At 37.6% G+C, this 21,334-nt stretch overlaps 1 protein-coding gene across 1 annotated transcript in view; it reads left to right on the forward strand.

Annotated features, from left to right (window-relative positions):
• The window catches only part of CngB (Cyclic nucleotide-gated ion channel subunit B), a 117,769-nt gene that overhangs the window by 69,949 nt on the left and 26,486 nt on the right, over positions 1–21,334 (forward strand). The window contains exons 6-9 of the mRNA XM_067151273.2: positions 1,771–2,030; positions 8,066–8,155; positions 10,658–10,845; positions 15,966–16,107. Coding sequence (XP_067007374.2) covers positions 1,771–2,030; positions 8,066–8,155; positions 10,658–10,845; positions 15,966–16,107 — 680 coding nt within the window. The remainder of the gene's footprint in view (positions 1–1,770; positions 2,031–8,065; positions 8,156–10,657; positions 10,846–15,965; positions 16,108–21,334) is intronic.

Below are 21,334 nucleotides of genomic sequence, written 5' to 3' on the forward strand. Positions count from 1 at the left end.
CAAAAGGTACAATGTACTCGTAGAACGCCACTACAAAATGAAACATGCTCATTCGCATGAGACTGCTGTAGGGAAATGATCAAATTAAAATGTCGGAAGATAAATTTTTACATAAATATTATTTCGGAAACAGAATGAACAGGGAAAGTCGTATAACACTGTATATATAACACTGTACAACGTCAAGCATAAAAACTGTTGAAAAACTTCCGTAGATTTCCTGTTTTGTGGAAAGCTATTCTACAGCTAATAAGAAAAGAATTTCCATTGCTTCAATAGTCCTGAAGATCAGCATTTTCCTTTAAATTTAATTCATAATTCTTCACGTTTCTCTAGCCGACAATTCATTTGCGTGGCACAAGGAATACTGACGTTGAAAATTACACTTAATACATTGTAGTTCCTTGCCATATACTAAACAGTTGGTGACCTCTCTACATTGCATAAAGAAAAGAGGATTTTTCAATATAGACAGGAAAACAGACGCCTCCTCTTACTTGAAGTAGCCATCGTAACAGTTCGATTTATTTTTATTGTTTACAATTAGCTTCACGTCACGACGATGAGATAGGAAAATGTTAGGAATGTGAAGGAATTGACTGTGGCCTTAATGAAGGTACAGTCCAAGTATTTGCCTGGTGTGAAAATGGGAAACCACAGAAAACCATCTTCAAGACTGCCGACAGCGGGGTTCGAACACACCATCTCCCGAATGCAAGCTGATAGTGACGTGACCCAAACCGCGCAGCCACTTGTTCGGTACATAAGAACCTCGTTTATCCAGCCCTCATTAATCCGGATCTCCGGTTTATCCAGATCGAAAATAATAAACATGTATTTTTACTTGTACAGTATTCCTTTTACGGCATCCAGTCTTCTTCAACGTCTTTTCCGCCAAGGATGGTTAAGGACAGGAATTGAAAGTAATTCGACCACGGTCTATGAAAGGTACCATCCCGCCGTTAGCCTGGAATTAAGAATGGAAAACCGTGAGAAACCATTCCCTGGACAGCCGAGGTGGGATTTGAACCCACCTTTGCTTTGGTTCTTCTGAATGCAATGCACTATTAATTCACTGATGGTGAATTGGAAAATGAAACCGGCGCACCATCAGAAGAAACAATGACTCATGGAGAGGCAACAACGCAGCTGGACAAACTAATGGCCTATTTAGAATCCTTGACTGAAACCACACTGGCAGAACTGTTGTTAGTAAAACATCTCTGTGATCGTGCAGGGCGCAAACGCTATACAAATGTTAAAACAGAAAAACTCACACTTTATTTTAGTGCATAAAATAGTCCCAAATGCAAGAAAAGTGTTTTTTTTTTTTGTTTACATTTGAAAAAGGTATTACTGTACAAGTTATGTTATTGGATTATATAATATGTACTGTATTTGTTCTTTAGTTTTTCAGATTATCCGGATTTTCGATAATCCCGGATCAGTTCCGGTCCCACTTAATCCGGATAAACGAGGTTCTTGTGTACTTCGAGTATAAAATGCTGTGATATTTTTATTGTCTCACAATACTCTACCTACCAGACATCCTTCACTCAACGCACCCAACCTTAGCGTGAGCTTTTGCCAAGCGTCACAAACGTCACAACTGATTGAACTGTCCTGATCTAAAGACAAAGTTTATTTCAAACTGCCGTACCTCTCAAAAAAATTGTCTTGAATGTTCTCTGCGCGTGGTGAATCCAGCCTGCACTGTTCACAGCACGTCCTGGATATCTATGTTCAGTAACTTTGAACTTATTATTCCAGGTATCTGGTACCTCTTTTGGTTGTTTGTCGTCATGCTCTGCTACATGTACAACTGCTGGGTGATTCCTCTCAGAAGCACCTTCCCCTACCAGACGCCCGAGAACACCCCAATATGGTTTGCTTTGGATTACACCGCCGATGCCATATACTTGTTAGATTTGGTGGTCATAAAACCACGCCTAATGTACCTGGACGATGGATTCTGGGTGCGAGACTCCAGTCTCACTCGCAAGAAATACATGGAGAAATTGCAGTTCAAGGTAAAAATTTACAAAATAATTATCTTGTAATGTAACTTCATGCATCGTACCGTATGTTAAGGGATACTGATATGCAAGTAAATTAGACCACAAATTTTCAAACTTTTACCGTCCTGGCTTCCCTCAGATATCAAAATCTGATCCCACCTCCCCTGTCAAAAGTGAAATATGTTTGATCCTGAAAGAACACCGCTAAAATTATTTTATGTTTACAGTTGATAATGAAACACATACGAGTAATTATTATTATTATTATTATTATTATTATTATTATTATTATTATTATTATTATTATTATTATTATTATTATTATTATTATTCTGAGTCTACTGTAGCACACCGGTCTCTCATAATATGATCGGCACACTCTCTTTCAAAACACACTGAAAAAATTCATCATGACAACCTCTATAATTGCCATAACAAATCTATCAGTAATTGTAACTCCAAGTGTCCCAGACTTTTACCAGTTTCTAACTCTTCCTATTATTGTTTCTTCTGACAAACAATCATTTCCAAACTGGAACTGTCACAGAACTATGAAATGATATGACCTAAGACAGACTATTCAGCCTACTCAGCATCGAACATGAAAGGGTAAAAGCCACTATATTCAGTGAAATCATCAATACTTTTGCATCCCAGAAAGCAAGCCGCATGGCCTGGTTTCATTAGACTTTGATGTGAGTACAGTAAAGTATAAAATATATAAAATATAAAAACAAAATATAGATGATGATGTATTTCAACCCCTACAAAATGTTTATTTTTTAAAATAAAATGTATGAATCAGTTTTGTGATCTTATTTAGCTTTTGCACATACACCGTTACAAACACCAAATCAAGTATTGTAAAGAAAGGAATAGAATTAAATAATTTAATAGACATATACTTACCAGATATTGTACTAGGAGTTGAATCGTGGCTGAGAAATGATATAATGGATGCAGAAATTTTCTCATGGAACTGGAGGTGTGCATTGTACAGTTAGGATAGGAATGGTAGGAGGGGAAGTATTCATTCTGGTGAAAGAAGAATTTGTAAGCTATGAAAAAGTTTAAAGTTGACAAACATGAAATTCTACGTGTAAAGCTTGTCTCTAAAGATAATAGGCAACTTGATGTCTTTGGAATGTAGGCCCTAAGGACTGGGAAAGGGTAGTGCTGATGCTGATTCAGAATTATTTGAAAAGGTAATCAGCTTTGTGGGAAACGATATGGAAAGGAGCGTGATTGTAGCGGGTGATCTCGATCTACCAAATGTCAATTGGGTAGGTAGTGCAGAGGACATGAAGCATGACCAACAAATGGCAAATAAGTTAATATGGGAAGGACAGCTGATTCACAAAGTGATGGAACAAACTAGAGGGAAGAATATTCTGGACATGGTGCTGGTAAAACCAAATGAGCTCTATAGAAAAGCCAAAGTAATAGATGGTATTAGTGATCAAAAAGCTGTTTTTGTCATAGTTAAAAGTAAATGTTATAGAAAGGAAGGTCTTAAAAGTAGAACTATTAGGCAATGTCATATGCCTGATAAAACAGACATGAGGGAGTTTTTTAAAAGTAACTGTGATCGGTGAAAAACAGTAAATAAAAATGTAAACATACTCTAGGATGGGTTTATGTTTAAAACAATTGTTGAGAAATGTGAAAACAGGTTTGTACCTTTGAAGTTTGTAAGGAATGGTAAAAACCCACTATATTATAACAGGGAAGTAAGGAGACTAAGAAGGAGGTGCAGTTAGAAATGGCTGTGGAAGTAAGGAGAAATTAAAGGAACTTACTAGGAAATTGAATTTAGCAAAAGAAGTCAGCTAAGGATAACATGATGGCAAGCATAATTGGCAGTCATACAAAATCTAGTGAAAAATGGAAGTGTATGCATAGGTACTTTAAGTCAGAAACAGGTTCCAAGAAGGACATTCCAGGAATCATTAATGAACAAGGGGAGTGTGTATGCAAGGATCATCAAAAGACAGAAGTATTCAGTCAGCAGTATGTAAAGGTTGTTGGTTACAAGGATAATATCCAGATAGAGGAGGTGACTAAGGCTAAAGAAGTATTAAAATTTACCTATGACAACAACAAAATTAACAATAAGATACAAAAGTTGAAAACTAGAAAAGCAGCTGGAATTGATAAGATTTCGGGAGATATACTAAAGACAATGGGTTGGGTATAGTACCATATCTGAAATACTTATATGATTAATGTCCGCATGAAGGAGCTATACCAAATGAATGGAGAGTTGTTATAGTAGCCCCTGTGTATAAAGGAAAGGGTGACAGGCATAAAGCTGAAAATTACAGGCCAGTCAGTTTGACATGCATTGCATGTAAGCTTTGGGAAAGCATTCTCTCTGGTTATATTAGACATGTTTGCGAAATTAATAACCGGTTAGATAGAAGGCAGTTGGGGTTTAGGAAAGGTCATTCTACTGAAACTCAACTTAAAGGAATCCAGTAAGATATAGCAGATATCTTGGATTCAGGAGGTCAAATGGACTGTATCATGATTGACCTATCTAAGGCATTTGATTGGGTAGATCCTGGGAGACTACTGGCAAAAATGAGTGCAATTGGTCTAGACAAAAGAGTGAATGAATGGGTGGCTATATTTCCAGAAAATAAAACTCAGAGAATTAGAGTAGGTGAAGCCTTATCTGACCCTGTAATAATTAAGAGGGGAATTCCTGAAGGCAGTATTATTGGACATTTATGTTTTCTTATGTAGATAAATGATGTGAGTAAAGAAGTGGGATCAGAGATAAAGCTTTTTACAGATGATATTACTCTATATAGAGTAATAAACAAGTTACAAGATTGTGAGCAACTGCAAAATGACCTCAATAATGTTGTGAGATGGACAGTAGGCAATGGTATGGTGATAAGCAGGTTGTGAGTTTCACAAATAGGATAAGTCCTCTCAGTTTTAATTACTGCACTGATAGGGTGAAAGTTCCTTTTGGGGATCATTGTAAGTAGCTAGGTAATCACATAAATGGGATTGTAAATAAAGGGTCAGATCTATGCACATGGTTATGAGGGTATTTAGGGGCTGTAGTAAGAATAAAAGAAACTGGCCATACACCACAGATAAAATCAAACAAAAATATCCAGGTCACAAATATCTGCTTCACACTCACAAAAAAAGAAACTCACAACGCAAATATTTTCAACGTCATAAAGGGTACAAAGTTCAGAATACATGATAAGTTACTGGGAGGACCATAAAGCCCGAACAGTCCCTTTGAAGAGACTTGAATAATGGATTGACTATATTGTCATAAAATTAAAAGAAAGAAAGAAAGAAATGAAGAAAAGTGAAAAATATTTCATCTCTAACTATGACATCATTGCAATGAGAGTGGAATTTTGCCACTTTTAATCCTTTGAGTGCCGTCTAATCTTGCAGATTCTCATACATAAATTACCAAGCTATTTTACCTGAAATTTTCTGTTAAATATTTTTATAAGTATTTATATTTCTGCCTGTTCTTCTTCTATTTTGAAGTTGAAATTCAAATTTATGAACAAAAGAACACATTTAATTTCTTTAAACTCAAACTTTGAAAATTTTTAAGTTACTTTTCAGTTTTGATATCTCTTTAGCAAGACATAAAAAGAGAAAGAGAGAGGGGGGGAGAGAGAGAAAGAGAGAGAGAGAGAGAGCTTACCCAAAACTATTGGAACTCTTCCCAGAAAAAAAATAGCAATTTACATAGCAGTGTTATGTATGCCTGCCTGTAGTGAACCTGGATTAAAGAGGTTATAAAACAAGCAGATGAACCTATCACTACTGATCTGCATTTAGGGCATTCGCCCAGGTGACAGATTGTTTTCCTAGCCTTGGATTTGAACAAACATATTCTCTTAAATTCACTAGCACTATACCTAAATGTTTAATTCCAATTTTAAAAATTCAGTATTATATAACAATAGACCACAAAGCAAGGCATGACCATTTCTTCTTCATTTTCTGAAATTTACATAAGTTTCTACAATGACACTAATCCATATTTATGATGAGCAGGGGCGGTGCGTGGTATTGTTGCAGGGTTGCACAACTCCAAATAATTTTGCACTTCATTTGTCGTCTTTTCTTCTAATGTTTTAGTTTGATAAACCTTACATGTATTCGAAAACATGTTCAAATCAACCATCTTCTGTCGTTCGCTGTACTAATGCTTCGTAACGGACCAACAAACGCTGCTGGCTTTGAATCGAACTCAGAGAGTTTGCTTTCCTACGGCAACTCCCTGGCAGACAGCGCGGCGCAATGTACCTCAGCAGGGACGAGCCTAAGCCTGCATAGCATCCAGTAGCATGCTCGTCAGTATCGGTCTCAGGGAGCTGCACGAGACTAGTAAGTCCCCTATCAAGAAACAGTTCCAAATGTCCCCGTTAGATTGCTCTACTCTGCGGAGATTACTTCATTCCTACTTTCTCTCCTCTCCCAAAAGTAATTCATTTCCATTTTTTAAATTTACAAATTTAATTTACGTTGCAGCGACGCAGATAGGTCTTACGGTGAGTATGGGATAGGAAAGGGCTAGGAGTTGGAAGGAAGTGACTATGGATTTAATGAAGGCACATCCACAGCATTTACCTGGTGTGAAAATGGGAAACCGCGGAAAACCATCTTCAGGGCTTCCGACAGAGGTGTTCGAACACATTTTACCCCGAATGCAAGCTCACAGCTACCCGACCCTAACCGCGCGGCCAACTTGCCGGGTGATTTCTTTTCCACGCCATACCAGACCACCCACAATATTACCAACATCTTGCTTCAATGAAAAACAGGACAGCAAATTTTCAATTCAAATGAAGCAAAAGTAACTGTGCCAGGCTGAGTGGCTCAGACAGTTGAGGTGCTGGCCTTCTGACCCCAACGTGGCAGGTTTGATCCTGGCTCAGTCCGGTGGTATTTGAAGGTGCTCAAATACGTCAGCCTTGTGTCTGTAGATTTACTGGCATGTAAAAGAACTCTGGCACATCGGCGTCTCCGAAAACCCGTAAAAAGTGGTTAGTGAGACGTAAAGCCAATAACATTATTATTAATAATAACTGTAATTACAATATATAATTAGCTTCTTATTTCCTGGGTTGTAACTGCGAGATGTATTACAGTTTTAGTAGGAATGTAGTTCATTACTTTGCGATAATAGAGTTTCTTGTTATTTCTGTAAACAATAATAATGCGATACTGAAAATGTTGCTGCAACACCCAGCTTCAGATACCACCAGCCGCCACTGATGATGAGTATCTCTGTCCCACTAGTGCTCCTTACAGTTTGTGTCCATTGCCCACAAGTGTCCTTCAGCAATCCAAGAATTTTCATATTTGTCCTCATCAAACATCGTGAGAGGTGGACCTACCATTCTCTTAAATAAATGTGCAGATACTCTTGGAGTAAGCAGAGCAGATCTGTCTGAAATTATGATTAAGTTTATCTGGAGAACTGTTGTTTACATTCACTTGATGAAATTGAAATCAAATATAATGATTTCTGCAAAGGTTTCAAGGAAATGGTATCTTCATATCTGAAATAAATTTCTGAAATGTAGAAACAGACTACTTCTCATCGACTTAAAACTGAAGACTGAAAACACGTTTTAAGGCTAAAATAAATAGATGCTCAAAATAGATGAGGGAAGACTATATATAGGTGGAAGATTGCCAATCGCCCACTTTCCCAAGAAATTAAAGACTGTATACCCAAGATATATGATTTTCACAGGATTTTATGAAATAACTCATTAATTATTCCTCATAGCTTACCACTTGATACTATTTATTCACATTCATTATGGATAGTACTTGAGAGAATACTCATTTTTGCAATACAATCCATGTCAAAGAAATCTCCTAATTTGTCATGACTCGGTTAAAACATTCTCAAATTTGTAACACAGTTAAGGGAACCAGTAATACAAATAGATCATATATGGCACTACCATAGTTAAGCTATACTCAGTTTCATATGTTGTCTGTAAGTGTGACTCCAATTAAACATGTTTCTCACTTTCCAGATGGATGTTCTTTCCCTGCTTCCTCTAGATCTGTTCTACTTGAAGTATGGCAGTCATCATCTCATGTTCCGACTTCCACGTCTGTTGAAGGTAACATTCCATATATTTATTCAAAGGGTTCTAATAGTCTCAGCAGTATAAGTTTCAACTAATATTTATAAGAGAAATGACGACTTATCTGACTGTTATTGTGGAGGATGTATATTTATTTTTATTTTACAACTGCCTTAATTATAGGGTTGCCACTAGAATGCAGTATACTTCAGTTTCCAATATACTGTATTTCATCACAGCTTAAGAGGTTTACAAAAGTTACTATCTAATAAAATAACAGATAATCACATTACTATAAAAAACAGTCATCTCTATACAGATCATGAAAGACCTGGAAAGAGTGGGAGGTAAAGGCTACCACTATCTGTAACCTTGGCACTAGAGGGGTAGAATGGTCAGCTCTACGCCCAGCCACCTTTGCCCCAGGAATTAACCTGGTACTCATGTTTGATGTAAACTGAGTGAACCTCAGGGTCATATGCACCTCCAGAAGTGGAAAATCTCAGTTCTTAAATTTTTCGACTTCCTGATGGAGAATTGAACCCACGTCCTTCCGGGTGAACCAAATATGCCTTTACTGCCTCGGCCAGGCAGTCCCTAATCATATTAGTGTGGTTATATGGAAAAATTCTTTGACATAAAAGAGAAAATGGAATTAGGAAGTTAGTTAACAAAGAGTACATAAAACACAATACTATTGTCTGTATAAGTATAAATGAAATTGAAATGAAAATCCATAGCCTGTTTCCAGTCATTTGACCTGGTCAGGAATGGAATGAATGAAGCCCCTTCTAGCGGCGAGGATCGGAATTGTGCCGGCTGCCAAAGCCTGTTGCACTCCTTTGGGGCAATGATTAATGAAATGAAATTATATTGGAGAGTGTTGCTGGAATGAAAGATGACAGGGAAAATCAGAGTACCTGGAGAAAAACCTATCCCACCTCCACCTTGTCCAGCACAAATCTCACATGGAGTGACTGGGATTTGAACCACGGAACACAGCTGTGAGAGGCCGGCGCGCTTCCACCTGAGCCACAGAAGCCACTGTAAAAGTATAAATAATTTCTCAAAATTAATATTGAACTGCTATATTTATCAACAATTATTGTTTTTATATACCTAATGTCCAGCTCCATGGATGATTGGTTAACATGCTGGCCTTTGATCCTAGGGGTCCTGGGTTGGGGAATTTAATTTTCATTAGTTAATTCCTCTGGCTCAGGGCTGAGTGTTTCTGCAGTCTTCAGCATCAGAATTCATCTTACGTAGCACCCTTCCTTACAGATACACCATGAACCTACTATGCTGGTGTAGCAGGGGGAGAGGTGATACTCCCAGGTGGCGGATAGGGGAGTCCTAACCGGCTTGCCGGCGGACTTGAGGGAAATAAAATACCTCTCGCGGACCAAATACACAAACCCCTGTGGGTGGCGGACGCAGACGAAGAATACACCCACGGTATCCCCTGCCTATCGTAAGAGGTGACTAAAAGGGGCAACCAAGGGATGATTGTTTTGAAACCATGAAACTACATATGATTAGTACCACCACGCGGAGAACATCATGGGTCGCTTTTACTTGCGCGTAGTACCACTATATTGGGTACCAAATAAGTTTGTGATTAGTAGCCCACAGGAGCACTGTGCGGTCGGCTTTTGCAGTACCTGTGATTAGTACCACCATATGAGCAGGACCATGGGATGATAGCTACCATGGTTCTGCCTTGCCTATGATTAGTACCTACTATATGAGGAACACCACGGGATAGTGCAGGTCCCTGTGGTTAGTACTCTTATGTGATGAACACCATAGGTTTGCGTTGCCTGTAAATGGTGCTGCAAAGTGAGAAAAACCATAGGTCTGTATTATATGTTGAATTTCATAACCTGTGAGTAGTACCATAATGTGTGGAATACTGCGAGTCTCTGCTACTTTTGATTAGTACCGCAATACGACAAATACCATGGTTCTACATTCCTAGCGATAAGTACCATTATCAGGGGCTGATAACTTGGATTTTGGACCCCCTTTAGACTGTATCATCGATTCAGTGTTATGCTATAGCAGCAGTCCCTTGGTCAGTAATCCTATTGTTTTACGTCAGTTTCTGTGAATGTAAGGCATTGCGGGTCACATCCACTGATTGTTTTAAATTCATGTCCATCCATTCATTCTTCGTCCTCATGTTTTGAATTCTGGTCAGTGTAGAATTTTGGACTTTTAATTTGTCATTCCATTTAGTCTCATTTGGTACCATTAGGGGATGATGACCTCGATGTTAGGCCCCTTTAAACAACAAGCATCATCATCATCATCATCATCATCTTACAGATACGCAGATTGTGTATACAGTTCCAACTCGAAAGATCTGCACCATTATTATTATGATTATTATTATTATTCATTTTTATTTTACTTGACGTGAGATCTTTTAAATATACGATCTTCATAATCATCTTTGTTTAACACCTCAGTGGAATGAGTCAAAAGTTGACTTATGACCTACATAAAGAAATATTTTTATCTGGTGTTCCACAGATACAAACATTTTGGGAATTCTACCATCAAGTAGATAGCAGACTCTCATCACCTTACGTTGTGCGAATGGCTCGCACTCTTACGTACATGTTATATCTGATCCACTTGAATGCATGTGCCTACTATGCGCTTTCCACGTGGGAAGGTCTGGACAGCAACCGTTGGGTGTTCAACGGGAAAGGAAATGCGTAAGTAAATATTTATACCCTTCTTAATATATAATACTTTCACTTTATTCACTCTTGTAGAGCACATCCATGCTCAAAGTGTCTCGTGTATGGCACATCACCATATCTTCTGATTTCATAGTCCCAAATAGCTGGGTCCTGTCGACATGACTGTATGCCTTTTCTAAATCTACAAATGCCATGTACGTGGGCTTGTCTTCTTAATTTCAATCCTCTAATATCAGATGAAAAGTCAAGATAATGTCTTGTTCCTGGATTTCTTCTGAACCTAAACTGATCTTCTCCCAACTCTGCTTCAGCTTGTCTTTCCATTCTTCTATAAATAATACATGTTACAATTTTGCAAGCATGAGATTCTAAACTAATGATACGATAGTTTTCATACTACGTTGTCAGCACCTACTTTCTTGGGAATGGGTATAACAACATTCTGTTTAAAATCAGATGGCACTTCTTGCCACTTCTTCCACACTAAATGGAATAACTTCAGCATGCCAGATTCTCCTAATGCAGTCATTAATTCTGAGGGTATGTTGTCAATTTCAGGTGCCTTGTTCCTATTTAGGTCTCTGAAAACTGTGTCAAATTCCGACCTCAAGATTGGGTCTCCCATTTTATCAGCATGAACAGCTTCTTGTTGTTCCAGAACATTATCATCTACTTCTTTGCCTTGATACAATTGTTGAATATGTTCCTGCCATCTATTTGCCTTGTCTTCTTTTCCTTCAACATTCTTTCATTTCACTTAGTCACTCTTCCTTATTCATCCTGCATTTTCTATCTACTTAATTCTTTAATTACGTGAATTCTTTTCTGCCCTCCTAACTTTTTGCATTCTTGTATTTTTAAATTAAAACATTTATTGCAGCAAAATAGCCATACATTAGTGAAAGGTGTTATAACAATTTAACACTTGCAGCATTGGTCGCATAGTCTCTGATTGATCTAGTCCTCTTGTTGGGTGATAGATATTATTTTCCCTTCTAAGTTGATTCTTGTCGATTTTGGTATTTGCCCTCCTGATCTGAACACCATCATTTCCATCTTCTCAGTGTTAATTACGAACTTATGTTCAATGCACCATTTTCCCACTTCATCTATAGTATTCTGCAGTTTCTTTAAGCTTTTTGAGCCAATCACAATATCATCCGCATAGGTGTATGCTGCTACATCTTCATTTTGTGCAATTTCCATAATGTCCTTCACTGCCAGAATGAACAGCAGACGGCTTAGTGGGTCCCCTTGGAGTACACCATTTCTTTGAATTATTGGTTCTGAAAGGTCTAGGCTGTCTGAGATTCTTATCTTGTTCCATTCATTTATGGAGTTTATGATTCTTGTCCAGACGCTGTCTCTTCCTAGAGTTTCCTTGAGCTTCCTTTGTACTAATGCTCAGTCCAGGAGATCAAAGGCTTTTGTGAAGTCTATAAAGATTGTATAGTATTTTTCCTTCTTTTCGATGGCTTTCCATATGTTATTTAGCAGTAGTTCCACCGCTGCAAGAGTGGATCTTCCTCTCCTAAACCTGAATTGAGATTCTGGGAGGTGCTCTTCTACTGTGTCCCTTATTCTTTCTGTGATTAGTTTTGTGAATACCTTAAAAGGATTGTTTTCCAGGGCTATTCCTCAGTATTTATTTGTGTCCTTCGGGTCTCCTTTCCCTTTGAAAATTACCTTTATTATTGATTGTCTCCACTGATCTGGGATTTTGGCTGTTTCTATGCATTTATTGTAAAGTTTCGTTCAAATTGGAGCTAGTAGATGAGCTGTGTCTTTCAGGTATTCATTGTATATCATATCCGGTCCTGCAGCTTTTATCTTTTTTGTGGATTCAATAATGTTTTGAACCTCAGTTGTAGTAAGTGGAGACCATGCTACCGTCTCATGCGTTGTACGCACTTGGTTGGTTTCCGGTGTTCCTTCTCTTTCTTCTTTGCTGAGGGTGTCTTTGAAATATCTCGTCCATTCCTCCATGCTGATATAGTGGGTCTGTGCCTGCTTTCGAGGGCGGATTGCTATGAATGGGTCTCTCCTGGCTTCCTCAACTATTCTTCTTCCTTCTTCCGTGTATGCCGTTTTCTTCTCCCATGTTAGTGTTTTGTAGCATCTTCTTTTCTCGGTGTATGTCTGAAGGAGTATATGATTCTCGATGTCCGATTTTAGTCGGTGTAGAGCTTGAAGCACCTCTTTCCTTAATAGGAAGCACTCTTGATCGAACCATGCTTTTGCTGTTCGCACTTTCCTGGGGCTGGCTGCTTATGTTAAGAGTTTCTCCAGTTCATGCACAGCTTCCTCTACATTTGAGTTGTCGATTAGTGTTTTGATTTGTTCCATCTGTTCCTGGCATTCTTCCACTTTTCTAACATCCAATCTCCTTGAGAGTGGTCTCGTTTCTTGTTTTATCTTTGCCTTCCATTCACTTTGTATGTCGATGCTCATTGGAAAGTGTTTTCTTATTGGTGTGTGGTTCGTGCACCAAAGTGGATTGATATCCCCTTTTATTTCTCCTCTTATGAGGGCGATGTCTATAGTGCTTTTGTCGTTGTAGCAAATATATGTAGGGACATTGGTGTCGTTTAGCAAATTGAAACCTTCTTCTTGCATTGAATCTATTACTAATTTTGTTTTGTGATTTGGTATGTCCAACCAACAATTTAAATCCCCTGCAATAACTAGAGGGATGTCTTTCTTGCTCTGTGTTATTTGTTGGCCCAATTCGTCTATTATATCTATAGCCATTGCATTTGGCTGAAAGTAGGTTGCTAATATTGTGATGTATTTTGTCTCTATTAGAATGGAGTGGTTCTGCTCTGATGTTGATACAATTGGTGTTATCCACGGTTTAAGAAGGACTGTTATTCCTCCTTGGGGTTGTCCTCTTTCTCCTTGTTTCGCTAGCAGGTGTATCTATAGTATTCTGGGTGCTGCCAATGGTCTGTGAGAAAGGTTTCCGTGAATATAGCTGCGTCATATCCTTCGAGAAAGTCTGGTGGAGCTATGCATGCTGCGCTCTTTAATCCTTCTACGTTCCATAACATTATTTTCATCCTTCTTCTCCCATCGTTTCCTCCAAGTCTTGTAATTTCCGAGAGCTTCTGAGTTGTTTTATTCAAGTGATGCCCCTGTTTCTCTTCGTAAAGACCGAATAAAACAGTAGCGTCTAACTGTTACTCCTGTTGGCCAGAATTCCCTCTTGTTTGCACTTTCAAGGAAATTGAAAGGTATTCCTACCTTGAAAGCTTTGGTGCTGTATCTTGTTTCTATCTCTTCGCAAGTAATGTTCTCTGCGATTCCCTTTTTGGCTAGGAATCTTTTTACAGCGTCTTTCATTGTCTCCTGTTTTAGTCTTCCCACATACAGCCAGGCCCTCTTTTCTTCTGCTTGTAAGTCATCGTCCTTCGCTCCTGTAACGTTCATGGTTTGTTGCTGTCTCTCCAGGCATCTGTGCCTTTTGTGGGTTTGTCTTGTCCATTTTTCCTCTTCTTCATCCGTTGTCTGATTTTGTTCTTGGTGTTGATGCGGTACTTCTGCATACGGCTGTTGTTCTTTCTCCTGAGTGGAGTGGTTTCCCCTTCCACTACTCTCCTCCGTGAGGCAGTTGATTCTCTCTCATATGATGTTGTTATTTATTCTTACAAATTCCTGTGGTATGGGGTTCTGCTGCTTTGTAGCTGCCATTTTCTCTTTAATCATATTTTTGATATAGTGTGTGATGTCTTCTATCATTGCTCTCATTTGATTGTTGACTTTTTTGGTAATTTTGTATTCTAGTGATTGATGTAGCTCAGGGTCCAGATCATCTGCCGTTTCTCTGGTAGGTGGCAGCGTGTGCTGAGTGCCTCTTGTTAACTCTCGTTCTTGGTCGCTAGATGACGCCACTTGTCCTGCTACGCAGCTGTCGTTCTTCTCTTGTAAGCTCTCTGTTTGTGTTCCCTTAACCTCCATTGATGGCATGTTTTCATCATCGTTTTTTGATTTTTGAGCCTTTTTCTGCACAGTGATGTAATTTCTCAGTACACTCACCACTTTTAGGATTTCCTCCTTCTTTTCTTTCTTCATATAACCTCCTGTTTCCGCGATATCTGTTAGGTATTGTAGAGCATCTTCTACGCGAGCTTCCGTGTCGTTCGCCATTTTAGCAATAAATCAGTGAATGTCTCACCGCATTTTATGCAGCTGTGGAGTTTCTCTCCTAAGTGAGTCAGTTTGTGCGGTAGGGGTGAATGTTTGTGCGCACCTATTGCACCTGTGAATTTTATCGCCTGTGTGGGTCGATTTGTGCGGTGGCATGAATTCACTCAGTTTGTGCTATCTGTGGTAACACTTTTAGATGGGTTTGTTGTTGAAGTGGGAGTTTTGTGTAGTGTTACAGTTTGTTAAACTTAACCTCACTATTGCATGTATTTTTGCTGTTCATCAATCAGGTCTAATATCTCCCAAATGATCTACTGATTCTTTTGAAGGCATTCATGACCACCAAGTTTTGGTCCAAGTCCATGTTTGCTCTTCAGAAGATTTTGCAATCTAGTGTCTCCAGGTCTTGTCCGCATATCAGCCAGTGTCTTTGCTGTTTGAACCAAGTATTATCAAGGACTAAATTTTGATTGATCGGATCGATCGATCAATCAATCAAACAATCAATCAATCCTGATCTGCATTTAGGGCAGTGCAGAATTCTACTAGCCGGCTTCCTCTTTCATTCCTTCCTCCCAGTCCAAATTTTCCTACAACATTACTTTCTATTCCTAGGCCTACTGCTGCATTCCATTCTTCCGTCACAATTATAATAGAATCTCATCTCCTTTTACATATTGTATTAAATCTTCTCTCTCTTCACATATTCTTTTGATTTCTTCATCATGTGCTGAACTTGTAGATGTATAGACCTGCACTATTGTGGAGGATTGCTGTGTATCTTGACAACAATAATCTGTTCACTGTGCTGGCCATAGTAGCTTTTCCTCTTACCTACTTTGTTTAAGGGAACATAAAATTTAATAGAATGTGGTCCCCAAATTTTAATTTGAAATTTAAAATAAACTATATCATGAAATCTAGGCTAAGTTAAGTTTCCCCAAGTGATGCATACAATCTGCATATTCTGTGCTGTTTTATTTCAGATACGTACGCTGCATTTATTTTGCAACTAAGATTGCAACATCCATTGGCAAAAATCCAAAACCTGAAAATGAACAGGAATATCTCTTCATGACCTTCAGTTGGCTTACAGGAGTGTTTGTTTTTGCACTTCTGATTGGACAGGTATGGTACGTTACTGCACTTTACATAAAGTTGATTTTTACCATGTATTTTACTTATAGGATGTGATTCATGATTTCTGAAATTATAACTACAGTATTTTATAATATTGCATGTATACCTTTATTATAGACTAGCAATTACCTGCAGCTTCGCTCGCGTGGATTTCGTAATTTGATCAAAGTAATCGTTCCTCGTCATTGTACTAAGACATTATCGGAAAATTCCTAAAGTATAAAAACTCACCCAAAAGTGAGTTTCATTTACCCAAGAAATTCTTTGTAAACCATGTTTGTGGTAAGCTTTTGGGGCTAAGACAACCATGCGACATAGAGCTGTACATGTGAGAAACAGTCTTCTCTCAAGTCAAAAAAATAAATGCATGTTTCTTTAGTTTTAAAGTAGATTCCAAATACCTACTCCCACATCTGTAACATCTTCAGTTTTGAGATATACATAAGTATCCACATAAAAAGAATTCAACCCCTTGATCAGTCCTTCCCCAACCCCCACCCCATCTACGTGTATTTTCCGAAAACAAAAATACATGTTTCTTTATTTTTAAAGGAGATTCCAAATACCAATTTTCACATCTGTAACATCTTCAGTTTTTAAGATAAATAGTATCCCCATAAAAAATAAATCAACTATTTTTCACTTCTTTTTACCCTCCGTTAAGTGCCTTCTCCAAAAACAAAAACATACATGTTCCTGTATTTTTAAAGAACTTTCCAAAGTTCCTTGTTTCTAACATGTTAAGTTTTTGACATATAATATACATATACCAGTACTCATTTTAAAAATTCACCCACTTTTCCAATTCTTTCCAGCCCCTTAAAGGGGTATTCCAAAAATGAAAAATACGTGTTTCATTACTTTTAAGGAGATTCCAAATACCAGTTTTGATGTCCGTACATCTGCAACACCTTCAGTTTTTGAGATAAATGCATATTCATAAAAATAATTCAACTTCTTCTTCTTCTTCACTTCTTTCTACCCCTCTTCCACATTAAGTGGACTTTATGGAAACAAAAAATATGTGTTTCTTTATTTTGAAAAGAAATTCAAAATAACAACTTTCACGTCTGTAAAGGCTTCAGTTTTTAAGATAAAGTATCCTCATAAACATTTTTCAACTCCTTATTTACTTGTTATGAACCCAACAGCCCTTACGTCGATGTTCCGAAAAAATACAAATTCGTGGTTCTTCATTTTGAAAGGAGATTCCAAATATTAATTTTCATGTCTGTAACATCTTCAGTTTTTGAGATATAAGTATACTCATAAAAGTATTTCAACTCCTTTTTCACCCCCCTCTTCCTACCTGTTAAGTTGATTCCCCCCTCCCTAAATGTGCGTGTTTCTTTATTTTTAAAGGAGATTCCAAATACTAATTTTTACGTCTTTAACATTTTCAGTTTTGAAACATATGTATCCTCATAAAAAGGAATTAAACTCCCTTTCCAGCACCCCCGCTCCCAAGTTGATTTCCCCCCAAAAATGCATGTTTCTTTATTTTTAAAGGGGATTCCGAATACTAATTTTCACATCTGTAACATCTTTAGTTTTGAGATATAAGTATCCTCATACAAAATATTCAACAAATTTTTCAATTAATTTCCCCCCACCCCTTAGCGGATTTTCCAAAGACCAAAGATTACGTGTTGTTTTATTTTTACTTTGAAAGAAAAATCCAAATACAAATTTTCATGTCTGTAACATCTTTAGTTTTTGATATATAAGTATCCTCATGAAAAGAATTCAACTCCTTTTTCACTCCCCCCGCCCATGAGTTGGTTCCTCCCCACCCAAGAAATGCGTGTTTCTTTATTTTTTAAGGAGATTCCAAATACCAATTTCCACGTCTGTAACCGTAGTTCTGAGATATCATTTTCTCCAGAAAAAGAATTCAATTTTTTACTTCCTTTCACACTCCCCACTCAAGTGAATTTTCCAAAAACAAGCAGTACCCATTTCTTTAAAAGAGCTTCCAAATACGAATTATCATTACTGTAACATCTTTAGTTTTTGAGATATATGTATCCTCGTAAAAGGAATTCATCTCCGTTTTCCTACACCACAACACCCCCTCCCCCTACCAAGTTGATTCCTCCACAAATACATGTTTCTTTCCTTTTAAGGGAGATTCCAAATACCAGTTCTCACGTTTGAAACATCTTTAGTGTTTTTGGTATATATACATTCTCATACAAATAATTCAACTAAATTTTCACTTCTTTCACCCCGCACCCCCGTTAAGAGGCTTTCCCGAAAACCAAAGAATGTATGTCTCCTTATTTTTAAAGGAGATTTCAAATACCAATTTTCACATCTGCAGCATGTTAAGTTTTTGAGATATACTGTAGATACGCTAAATTTAAAAATTCACCCCTTTTTTTCAGTTCCCCTAAAGTGGATTTTCCAATAAATATATTTATGTTTTTTACCATTACAGGAAATTACAAATACCAGTTTTCAAATCTGTAATATGTTACGTATCTGAGATAATTTTCAGATATAGTCTTTTTAAAAATTCACCCCGTTTGTCACTCCTGTTCACCCCCTATTCATCGGATTATCCAAAAACACAAAAATATGTGTTTCTTTATTTTCAAAGGAGATTTCAAATTTAAATTTTCATGTCTTTAACATCTTCAGTTTTTGAGATATGAGTCTCCTCATAAAAGGTGTTCAACCCCTTTTCCCCTTTTTTCACCCCCCTTTCCCCCTTTTTTCACCCCCTTAATGGAATTTTCCAAAAACAAAAAAATACATGTTTCTTTATTTTTAAAGAAGATTCTAATTACCAATTTTTACATCTGTAAACTTTTAAGTTTTTGTGATACAGATATCCTCATTTTAAAAATTCACCCCCTTTTTCACCCCCTTAGCGACGGCATATCCAAAAATCCTCCTTTACCAAGCACCTACAAGTTAATATGAATGTATCACCAAAATTTGATTTCTTTATGTCCAGTAGTTTTGGCTGGGCGATGATGAATCAGTCAGTCAGGGCAAGTTATTTTATATATATAGATTAAAACTGTTAAGACTATATATACCATATATATTGCAATCAGCCTACAGCAAAGTGGTAAAACAAAACCATCTCCATCACTTAACCTTGTACTCATTTCCGGTGTGAGCAGAGGCGTATTGAATATGATACAATGGGCCGATGACAAGCATCATCAACAATTTGATACAGGCCTGCTTGCAGTAAACAAAATTGGGCCTCCTCGAAGGAAATGTGTAAAACCTGTCAATAATACATATACATTGTACTGCAGCAGATACAAGCAAAACTATAATGCAGTCTATATCCCTTTTAATATAGAAACGAAAATGGAGGATATTAAAGTGATGGATCTTATGACCGGTGGACTTATGAAAATCCAGTGTACCACTATTTATCTCAGCGAATCCGAAGACTATGGATTCAACATTATTCTCAATTATTTTTATATTCCACAGCCCCTCACCCTCCACCCGTGAGGGTGCTAGGGGTGTCTTAAGATCAACTGACCTCAAGTCCAAATCACACTTATTTTTTAAGTTTGGTGGGAATTATTTATCAAGTTGTTCTTAAAACTTTTCAAATGTTTTTGTAGCTTCTAATTTATTTGTTTAATTAATTTCAATTAATTTGTTTTTCAGTATTGTTTAAATTTGTAGATCTAACTTCACAAACATTTTTAGAGTTCTTTATAAAATACTGGAATTTTTTTAAATCAATATTCATTGTATTGTGTATTTTTTGTCTTTGGGCAGCCTCTAGGTGGAGGAAGAATTTATAATACGCAATACAAAACTAATTAAGAGATTTTGTTTCAAAAATTAAATACCTATGTTTTAGTGATTGAAATACAGCATAAATAATTATATGCTCCGATGAGCATAAGCGACATCTGCCATGTGTAGGACGTTGCGTGTTGTTGTAGTGGAGGATAGTGCTGTGTGTGGTGTGAGAGTTGCAGGGATGTTGGGGTCAGTATGAACATCTAGTTTCTGAGGCAAGGGAATTAACCATTTAAGGTTAAAATCTCTGACCCGGCCAGGAAGTGAACCCAGGGCCCTCTGAACTATGCTGACCATTCAGCCAAGGAGCTAGACATCTATGAAATGATATGACCCAGGTAGACTCAGTGAACTCAGCCTTCTGAATATCGAATGTAATGTCCGTGACATCATTAATACATTAATCATTAGCAACATTAAAGCAAGTCAACATGGTCTAATTTCATTAGACTCTGATGTGAGTACAGGGAAGTTAGTTCCTCTGGGTCTGGGATTGACATTGAGTGTTTGTGCTCGTCTTGACATATATCTTCATTTACATTCAACACATCACCCTACCAAACCACTACAAAAGCATTCGATAGTGAATTACTCCAGGCATGGATCCCGTTTAAGACAAAGTACAGCCCCAGTCGGCACGGGGGTCAGGACGGGTGAAGAAAAGAAAATGTCCAAAGTGACTGGGTTTAAGTGCATATGTGTGCACTGTATGCTTTAGCATACATCTCAACCACACTGGGTACACATATGACTTACTATCTGGAATAAATTGCTATAAGTGGCATACCCCTAGCACTCTTAAGAGCAGAGGTAAATTATAAAAATACAGAAAGAGGGGTGAAGTATAAAAATGATATAAAATGACAATTATTAACATACACTCCATTGTTTTCAGGTTCGTTAAGATGAATAATGACACTCTGGATGTCGTTGAAGTCCATGTTCAGGCCCCATCGGCATGGAGATGAGAAGGGCAGGGAAAAAAAAACTTAAGTGACCGAAATTATGCATCTATGTGTGTTTCTTCCAGCATAGCCCTCATACAAAATTGGTACACATATGAATTAGGCCCCTACTATAAAAAAATACTGTTGGGGATAAAACACCCCTAGCACTCCTAGGGGAGGGAGTTAAATATAAAAATAAACAATAATGACTGATATTAATGTTTAATACATTGTTTACGAGGTTGCTGAGTTGAACTGTTACATTGAGGATGGTTAAGTCATACTTTAGCTGCAGTCAGTATGGAGGTTGAGAAGGGATGAAAATGAATGTAAAAATAACTGAGATTATGGATGTATGTTCAAGAATAGCTCTCAGTGAAACTTGGTACACATATGACTTACCATCTGGAAAAAAAGTACTATGGAGGTTACATATCCCAACCCCTAATGGGGGTGGGGAATGGGAGGGGATGACATGCAAAAAT

This window comes from Anabrus simplex, chromosome 7 (genome assembly GCF_040414725.1).
Source record: "Anabrus simplex isolate iqAnaSimp1 chromosome 7, ASM4041472v1, whole genome shotgun sequence".
NCBI classification, from domain to species: Eukaryota; Metazoa; Arthropoda; class Insecta; order Orthoptera; family Tettigoniidae; genus Anabrus; species Anabrus simplex.